Genomic DNA, 9,238 nt, shown 5'->3' with positions numbered 1-9,238 from the left:
TAAATAAAGGGTGCAAGAGGTGAGTGTGCTGTGGTACCATGCTGGCACCTCAGGACAGTCCCTGGGACTAGCCTCCCTTCTCTGCCTACTGCTGTGCAGGGCTGGCATTGCATGCCCTGGCACGAAAAGCTCTGGTGAGCACAGCACCTCCACAGCCCCACCTGCTGCAGCAGATTGCTCCAGCCCCAGGAACTGGCACAGGACATGCTGTGAACCAGCAGAAGGCTGTTCTGTGGCGAGCTGCTGGTCCCTCTTCCAGAGTTCAAAGGGCTCTGTCTAGCTCCATAACTATTTGCCACGAGGTACAAAGGTGTCTCCATGAGGATGGTCTGAAGCTGATGGAGTCTCTCCTTGGAGACCTGCAAAGCCAGAAGCATCTGGGGCTGTCCTCAGTGTTAGCCTTGCACTGAGGCTGTTGGAGCAGCGTGCTCCAGGGTCTCTTCCAACTAGCCTCTATGGCTTCTCTCCCCTCCATGCAGCAGGCTGGGTAAGGCTCAGGGCACACAGCCGGGTGACCAAGGCTGTGTTGAGGCAGGGAGCAGCAGGTTGAGCTGGTGCTGATGCTTGCAACCTAAGTGCCCCTTGGGATTTTAGCTGGCTCCAGAGCTGGGCACTGGGGTAGCCTGGTGAGTGTGCAAGCTGCTACCACCAAGTCCTCTCTGGGGGATGTGGTGGAGTCACGTGCACAAGAGCAGGGCAAGGCTGCTGAGCCTGGGGGCTCCCTGTGCATCCCCCTCCTGTGCTGTGCAGCCAACTGTGGCTTTTGGCCAGGCTCTGGCTGCTACCACCTCACCGAGATGACTCATCTGCCTCCATCCTGGCCTTGCTGGCTCAGCCACTGCCCTCGTGTGCTCCTCTGCCCACTGCAAACCCATGCCTGTTTGCTGAGCCACTGATGGGGAGGACATCATCCCTGATGCTCCTCTCAGCCCAGCTGGCCCTCACTGTCAGGGAGGGTAGGCCAGGACCGTGACGCTTTTCTATCCCCAGCACTTTGCCAGGGGAGACCTGAAGCACCATTCCAGCTTCCTGAGTTAACACGTTCTGGGTTGGGGTTTCCTTTGCTTACCCAGTTTTTCACTTAACGTTTGCTGGTTGATTTGAGCTTCTTCGGTACCTCCAGCCCTTGGGTTTCCGCAGCACCTGCTGTCCTTGGACCAGAGCGAATCCCTCTTGCTCTCCTGATTGCCTGGGACTGATGTTCCCCCCACTTCCCATCCTGGCCGTTATACAACCAAACTCCACTGCTGCAGCACTTGAGCATGTCCAGAGGGCAGCTGTCTTCTGAGGTGGCCCCACCTCACAGGCTGTTACTTATTGCAGAGCCTTGTGCTGCTGCCATCAGCCTTCCTCTAAACATCTTCAATTAAACCAGACCTCTTCCCCGAGTTGTCACTGCACAGCAGATTGCCTTCAGCACCTTTACCTGACCTTCTGCTCTGGGAGGTGGGGTGACTGCAGGCCCCCTGCACCAGGGCAAGGGGTGGCCCTGGTTGCAAACAGCTTGGAGCAGGGCGGAGGGAGGCACAGGGTAGGGCCAGAGTCTGTGGAGCCATTCTTCCAGTACAGAACCTGCCCTGTTCCAGTAGGGCTGCTGAAGGAAAAGAATTTTATGGATGGTTAGCTGAAATGTTTCCCCCTAGCAGTGACCTGGGGTAGAAGCTGCAGCTGTGCAGGCTTCAGGAGGGCTCCACAGCCAGGACTCAGGGGGTGCTCTGGCACCCACAGCAGTGCAGCTTCTCCACACAGCCCTGCCTGATCCACTTGGGTGCAGGCGCTGTTCTGCAGTAACTCGCCAATAAAGGCTGTGGTGGTGCTGTCCTCTGTGCCAGCTCCTTCTGCCCCAGTTACCCCCAGCCAAGAGGGGCTGCCAGCATCAGCTCTGGGCCCTGCCCTTTCCTTCTAGTTTCTCACCCTGCCACAGTCCTATAAGGAACAGGGTAGGGGGCAAAGCTCTGAGGCAAAAGGAACTTCCGCCCAACCCCCTGCCACCCCCTCAAAGCTGCGGTCACCACAGGCTCTGCACCAGTGGTCAAGAACAACCCCCAACTGCAGAGCGGTCAGCAAAGCCATTTATTCCACTTTCCTGCTCTCCCAGATCTCCAAGTAGAAACCCACACAAGCGCTCCCCAACACCTCAGAGGGAGTTCACGGCACACCCAGAGCAGGAGCCTGGCTGCCCTGGCACCACCAGCAGAGGTGCCTGAACAGCAGCCCTGTCCCTCAGCTGCATCACTACAGACACAGCCGCGTCCAAGTCGCCGGGGGGCATTTACAACAAAAACAAAAGACATTTTGTTCCTTAAAAATGGAATCCAGGGACCTGGCGGCAGCGGCGCATCCCTGAACTCCAAAGGTAACTCTAAGGCTTGGGCGCCTTGCCGTAAGCACATGAACTCTCTGCAGGGGGCTGTGCAGGTAGATCTGGGAAGCTCGCTAGAGTTTAATGGCCATAAAAATACATCACTTTCCCCTGCTTCAAACCCGCACCCCGGGCTGGGCAGTGGGATCGCGTGGGCAGCGACTGCAGCCAGCCACGGGTCGGAAAGTTAGAAGAAAGTCTCTAGACTCACCCACTGTTACTCAAGCGCAAAGGCCGCGGCGTCACTCCATCGCCTCAGCCACCACGTGCTCTGCCACCGCGTTTGCCCCCAGCCCTGCTGGCTGCTCCACTGCCTCGGCCACCAGCTGCTCTGCCATGACCCCGCTCTCCAGCCCGACCACTGCCTGCTCGGCTGCCTGGTTCTCTGCCCTATCTGCCAACTCATCACCCGTTTTGGTCGATGCCATCAGCTCGTTCCCCTGCCTAGCTGCAGCTGGGTTTCCCATCACCCCAGCTGCGTGATCGATGGGCGGCTTCTTCGGCTTCTGCGTGGCAGCCACTGCCTCGGCCAGCTTCTCTTCCGGCACCATGTTCAAGATTTTCAGGGCAAAGAGCAGCTGGAATTTGGCGGTCCCAACAAAGGAGTTAGCCAGGAAGTTGGGCAGCCCACCCATGCGGTCCTTCTGGGTGTAGAGTGGGACACGAACCATGCCCATCACCTGCAACAGCATAGAGCACAGCTTAGCATAGGTCAGTGGCACTGGCCCCCCCGCCACCACCCTCTGCCCTCACACCCTTACCCCAGCACCCCTCCAGCCCACGTCCCAGACCCATCCTGCCAGATCCTGCTCCTCCCTCCCACACCAAACCCGGCCCTCACCTCCTGCCCTCGCCTGCCTGCCCTCAGCCCGGCTGAAGCCCCTGTACTGCCCCTGCCCAAGCTCACCCTTGCTCTCTCTTCCCAGTACAGCCCAGTCCAGTTCAGCCCTGGCTCTGTTCCCCCTCCTGCCCCTTTGAGGGGATCCCACTGCCCCAGGCCACTACAGGGCACCCACTTCCCACACACACACACCCTGCCCTATGCGCCCCTCAACGACGCCACAACCCAGGGCCAAATGCCCTCTTGTTTGTACAGCTGCTGGAACCTGCCGAGCGCCCGGGGGGCGCCCGGGGGAGACCCTCGTCCTCACTCTTCACCCTGGGGCGTCAGCCGGACTCAGCTACCCAGGAGGAAGGCTGCCTCCTCCCGCCCTGCCTCCGTGCAAGCTGGGGAAAACTCGGGTTAAAGCATCACATCAGCACACCAAGGGTCGCGATTCCGGTCCAGGTTGCCCAGCCTAGGGTAGGGGGAGATGCCCCCCCAGATGTGAAACGGCTCTCACCCACACCGTGAGGCTGAGCAGGTCAGTGGGGCTCCTCCCTACGCAAGCAGTCACCAGAAAAGGCCTGAGCTTGAGCTCGCTACGTTCTGGAGCTGGAGACACGACCCCAGCCAAGTGCCAGAGCTCCTAACGCCGGCGCTACGAGGCGGTGCAGGGCACTCGCCGTTGGTAGCTCTACATGCGGTGCATTCCCCCGCTGGGCTGCGGCAGCCCAGCAGACACTTAAGCAGGGAAGCAGTATCTTCCCTGGGCCTAACCGATAGAGCTCTACACACACCCTCCCTGGATATCCCACCTCCAGCCCGTGGTCTCGGGAATGCACCGCGCTGATCTCGATGGTATGCAGCTCCTCCAGGGTCAGCTGCCTGGCGTAGAAGTGTGCCACCACGCGATGTGGCCCCTCTGTCAGGTGCGAGCACAGATAGTCAGCTTCCGTCAGGCGCACACAGCCCAAACCCAAGCCCAGCACCCGATTCAGACCGTCCTCCAAGGACCAGTAACGGCGATCCACGAACCCCCCGGGAAAGCCCAGTAGTCCGTCAAATCGCATCTGCATCTGCAATAGAGGCGCATGGTGTTAATGGGGCACCGCGGAGCCCCCCGGCGGGGGGAGAGGGGAGGCGCGGGCGCCCGAGCCCGGCGCCACGGAAGCCTCCGCAGCGGCGGAGTAGAGCGGGGAAGGCTCCTGGCTGCTTCAGCACGGCCCTACCATCTCCAGCGCATCCAGAACCGTTCACCGACACCATCTCCGAGAGCTCGCCGCGGCTCTGGGCCGGGGCGCCGAAGCGTTCCCGCCCCGGCGCACATCCGGGGGTCCCGGGGCCTTTGCCCCGGGCTCGGGCCCGCCGCTGCCCCGGTCAAGCCCGATTATAACATCAGTTACTCTGCACAGTAACTACCGGGCAGACGGAGCCGCCGCACCGCCCGGCCAGGACCACCCGCCTGCCCGCAGCCCGCCTCCCACAGATCCCGCGGCCCGACCCAGCCTGAGCGCCCGCCCGCCCCGCCCCACAGCCCCATCCCTGGCTGGTCCCCGTCTCGTTGCCGGTCCCGATCCCGATCCCGATCCCGGTCCCTCACCTCCCGCGCCCGGTCCCCCTCCCCCGCCCGCCCCCTCACCAGCACGGCGTAGCGCAGCGGGATGCGGCCGAAGAGCATGCCCGGATTGGGCGCGTACAGCATGGCGTGGCACGAGTGGCTCCAGCCCGGGCCCAGCCGCATCGCCTCGTACCGCGTCAGCGGCTTCAGCTCGGGTACGCCCGGCACCCCCAGCGTCGGCAGCGGCGGCAACGCGCCCGCCGGCAGGGCCCCCATGGCCGCCATCGCCCCCATGGCCGCCATCGTCTCGCCGCCCGCCCCGTGAGCCCGCTCTGCGCACGCGCGGCCGCGACGAAGACGAAGGGGCTGGATCAGTCCCTGCAGGAGCCAGTGGGAGCAGGGCGCTCTCCGCGGAGCCAACGGGGGCTCGGTGTTCCCCGCCAATCCCCGCGCCCTCCGCGGGCGGGGCGGCCGCTGGCGACAAGCCGCCAATGGGCTGGGGCGGCGCTGCCCGCGGCGCTCGCCATGTTAGGCAGGCGGCGGCAGGGGCCGGCGGGAGTGCGCCAATGAGACGCACGCCGAGGGGCGGGCGCCGCGCAGTGCGCGCCGGGAAGGCTGCGGGCGCGGGCAGAGGCACCCGGCCCCGCCCCCCCGCTCGCCCGGCACGCGGAGCCAGCCCAGGCCCCGCCCCCCCGCTGGCCCCGCCCCTCAAGCCTCGCCGCCGGGAGCGGTCCCCGCTCCGAGCCCCCGTTCGCCCCAGCTCGCCCCCTTCCTCCCTCCCGAAGCACGGACTCGCGTGACTGCTCCACGGGTTTATTCCTACAAACATAGAGAGGGAAGAGAGAGGGGCTCGCCCCAGGACCCGCCGCAGAAGCAGAACAAGGCACACGGCGTGGGCAGCGCCGAGTTCCGCGGAGAGGGGAAGGAGGCGTGGTGCTCAGCCCGGGCCCGTTAGGCGTGGGCTGAGGCTGAACCCCCGCCTTCCCCTAACTCGGCGGAGCCCCGTGCCCCGGCAAGGCTCACCCCAGCACCCAGGGCAGGCAGCTATGTACAGGGGCAGTGACAGCAAAGGGCTGTGCTTGGTGTGTACAAAATATACAACTGTAGTGTCCTTCATCTGCTGATTTTAACCCCAAAAATCCCCCTTCATACCCCCCCAGGTGAAAACGGGACGCTGGCCCCTACCCGCCGTCAGGAAGCATGCAGTCTTTAAAAACCACTGGGCTGTGCCGAAAGCGTGCCAATGGGACACGCCAACCATGCTGGTGGGACACGCTGCATCCCCGGGGTGGTGAGCTTGGGCCAGCCCCACTGGGGAGGGGGAGAAGAGGTTGTGCGTGGGGTCTGGGGTCCAGCGGCTGGGGCAGTGGGTGGTCCAGCCCCGCTCACAAGAGGCTCTGCTCGTCCTCCAGGTGAAGACGTGTCTGCTTGAAGAGAAGGGGCTGCGTAGGACTGCCAGTGCCGCGGCTGGGGAGCATCTTGGTGAAGTCGGATGAGCCTGAGTGAGGAAAAGGGGAGTTCAGTCCCGATAATGCCAGCTTTGGGGTCAGAAGAAGTATCCAGGCAGGGTGCTCGACCCCGGGGAAAGGACAGTGTGGATCAAGGAGACCATCGCTCCCACCCTCTCCTACCCTGCACTGACCACAGGAGACAAGGTTGGAACCCACCAGCTCCATGGCTTCTGCCCCTGCTAAGCACCCAGGGGTGAGACACGGGACATTAAGGGAACACACTATCTGCCACCAGCCTGGGAGACGCTCATAAATATTCATGGTGCCCATTAGGCAGCAGAGTCCTCACCCAGGCGCCTAGCAGAACCCAGTGGGGAAAACTAGAGTCCTGGCACTGGGGGACAGCCAGTGTCAGGAATGGAAATGGAGCCAAATCAGGGCCAGCAGCACAGCCTGGTCTGTTTGCTGCTCCCTCCTTCCCTACCCCAATGGCCAAGATCAGCCCCATTCCCGCTCTTGCCCAGCTGCCAGCTGTCCCAGGAGGGCTCCTGCTGCCCCACACAACAGCAATGCGTAAGAAGAACAAGACGACGTACCAGCTTACTCCTCTATACCAATAGAGCAGGAATCGGGACCCAGTGCTGCCCAAGACAGGAGGGAGGAAGGCAGACAGAGAGGGAAGGAGACATTAGAGAGGTACTCAGAACAGATTGCCGCTCTGCAGAAGAAAACAGGCTGCAACAAGAAGTCGGGAGGCCAGCAAAACACGGCCCCACTGCCACACCACCCTGCAGCAGAGGGGTGTCTGCTGCCCCCCACACCAGCTCAATCTTCCAGAAGCTGGCCCAGATGGTTCCCCTCCTTCAGCCGAATATGAGAGCATGGTTTGGCGCAGGCACAGGAAGCCACTGCCACCAACTGTGCCACTGAGCGGCCATAGCCCAGAGAGGAAAAAAAGGAGGGGACGGACAGAGACAAAAGGGCGAGGGAGGAAGAAAAAGAAGGGGGAGACAATTTACCTCTGCACTACCCCCCCTCGCCCCAGGCAGGTGCATTCCTGTCCCATACCGAGGCTGCAGCCCTCTACCCCAGCTGGGGAGGCTGCCTGTGGTCAGGCACACCAGCCACAGACCCCCAGGCCCCTTGGTGACTTGAATCCCAAGAGTGCAGAAGGTCCAACCCCAACAGCAGGGCCATTACCTGGCAGGTAGACATCTACCGGAGGGTCACTCTCTGACTGTGTCAGGCTTCTGTGCTCACTGCAGCTGCCATCCTGCAGGACATCTTCAACTGAGGGAGGGCGGCTACCTAGAACCAGCCAAGAGCACAGCTACTCAGAACCAGCCCAGCTCTGCAAAGCACTTGGCCAGGAGGATGAGTTGAGATCTTCCACTTGAGGAAACTCTCTGCCCTCCTCAGCCTCACTGAGGTCACAGCAGAGCCAGGCAGACTGGCCCAGGTCACAGTGGAAAAGGGCCAGCTCTGTTCACATGCCCTCTCAAGCCCCAAAATGCACCCAGCACTCTCCTTCCACCCTGTCTTTGTGCCTTCTGGATGCTGACTGTGGACCAGAGACCCACCCCAAAGACATGGGGTGTATCTTGTATGGCTGGTACTGCAGCCACGGTCTCATCAAGACCACACTGGGGCAGACAGACATCTCCTCCCTCAGCCATGTGAGGAGACAGCCCACTGTGTGGACATTCTGCTTGTGCAGAGCTCACAGCAATGAGAGATGCTCAGAAACAAACCAGGGAGCTCTGCTGACTTTTCCCCCATGCTTTCCATCAGAGATGGGTGAAGTACAGAGACCTGGTGAAGCACAGCAGCTAGGAGATGAGATTTCAGGGACTGGATATCTCTGAACAGATGTCTGCTCCCCAGCTGTTCCTGCCCCACCACAGCGGAGCTGCACACCACGATGAGGTCTGGCTGCCCCCAGGGCTGAGCGCACACTCACCCTGCTGCAAGGACGAGGCCTCCTCGATCTCCTCCCCTGTCACACTCTGTAAAGAGGAAAAGGCAGGAGTTACTTCTGCAGACTGCAGGCCCTCATTGTACTTGTCTCCTGCTCTGGTGGCTCTCCACAGAGCTGCACTCGGGGCCAGGACTTGTTTCCCAGAAGGAACAAGGGGCCACCCACCAGGGCTTAAAGGCAAGAGCAGTGAGTGTCGAAAGCCCAGCAGGGTCCAACTCCCACCTCAAATACTGCTGGGCCCCTCCAGGAAGCTGAGGGAAGGTCAGCCCTGACATGCCTGTAGCCAAGAGGCTTTTCAACTCTCCCAGCTCCCAGAGATGTGTTAGGGGCACACGGAGCAGCTATGTCCTTCCCTATGGGTAAATAAATGCATCCAAGACTGGTGGCTCCACACTATGCTAAGATCATCTTTACCCTGTCACTGAGAAAGCTGATGGTCCTTCACAAGGCACCACTCATATTCCAGAAGCAGCACCCTCTAGAAGAGCTCTGAGTCACAGCAGCTCCCCAGTAGAGGAGACTTACTTCTGGAGGGCTGGTCTCTCCCAGGACCAGCTCACCACCACTCAGTGCTGGCGGCGCGTCAGAGTCCTCAGAGAGCTTCTCTTCATCCTCCTCGTGGATTGGAGATGAGGGAGACCGTAGTGTGCTGCAACAAGAGCAACTCAATTTGCAAGCAGCCACAGTGCTGCCAGCACCATGGGCAATGGCAGATTTGTTGGCAGCAGCTTAAGTTGTCACCACCCCTGCCCCGTCCCTCCACCAGCAACATAAGCCAATGTGCCTGAGCAGGAGCTCAAATTATTGAGCTGAATTCACCAGTGCCCTCCAGTACCAGCTTCAAGGAGAGCAGCAGCAGCAGCAGCATTGCTGGGGCAGAACCTGGCAATGCAGAGCTCCAACAGAGTCACACAACTCAGACAAATCTGTCTTTCACAGAAAGAGCAGCAGACCCCAGGCTGCTCCTCACACTTTTTCAGAGCTCTCTTCCAAAGGGGAAATTTGGGATGGAGCACAATGAGAAGTGCCAGGAACAAACCCCATCGGACCCAATCTGTATGGCCCT

The 9,238-nt window shown here is 61.3% G+C and overlaps 2 protein-coding genes across 6 annotated transcripts in view; both read right to left on the bottom strand.

Moving 5' to 3' along the window:
* Nucleotides 1-2,050: 2,050 nt before the first annotated feature.
* On the bottom strand, nt 2,051-5,093 carry NUDT16L1 (nudix hydrolase 16 like 1). Of its 2 annotated transcripts, XM_064153422.1 has the most exons (3): nt 4,825-5,093; nt 4,001-4,261; nt 2,051-3,042 (listed from the first exon to the last, which is right to left on the bottom strand). In XM_064153422.1, exons 1-3 carry the CDS (start codon nt 5,044-5,046, stop codon nt 2,605-2,607), a joined length of 921 nt encoding a protein of 306 aa, XP_064009492.1. In that variant the 5' UTR covers nt 5,047-5,093; the 3' UTR covers nt 2,051-2,604. The 2 variants fall into 2 exon arrangements, with proteins under 2 accessions (XP_064009492.1, XP_064009491.1); XM_064153421.1 differs by lacking the exon at nt 4,001-4,261.
* A 449-nt stretch (nt 5,094-5,542) lies between these two features.
* MGRN1 (mahogunin ring finger 1) overlaps nt 5,543-9,238 on the bottom strand; it is a 56,710-nt gene continuing 53,014 nt past the window's right edge. For 2 of the 4 annotated variants that reach the window (XM_064153418.1, XM_064153419.1), the window contains 5 exons: nt 8,698-8,821; nt 8,155-8,200; nt 7,395-7,502; nt 6,791-6,835; nt 6,151-6,241 (listed from right to left, as the gene is read on the bottom strand). In XM_064153418.1, the coding sequence (XP_064009488.1) occupies nt 6,795-6,835; nt 7,395-7,502; nt 8,155-8,200; nt 8,698-8,821 (319 nt within the window). In that variant the 3' untranslated portion in view covers nt 6,151-6,241; nt 6,791-6,794. Of the gene's footprint in view, nt 6,242-6,790; nt 6,836-7,394; nt 7,503-8,154; nt 8,201-8,697; nt 8,822-9,238 lie in introns of all 4 variants that reach the window. The other 2 variants (XM_064153416.1, XM_064153417.1) reach the window with 1 other exon arrangement.

The sequence above is a fragment of the Pogoniulus pusillus genome, chromosome 13 (genome assembly GCF_015220805.1).
Source record: "Pogoniulus pusillus isolate bPogPus1 chromosome 13, bPogPus1.pri, whole genome shotgun sequence".
NCBI classification, from domain to species: Eukaryota; Metazoa; Chordata; class Aves; order Piciformes; family Lybiidae; genus Pogoniulus; species Pogoniulus pusillus.
Note: the sequence above shows the minus strand (reverse complement) of the source record. Positions and strands in the feature narration are given on the sequence as shown.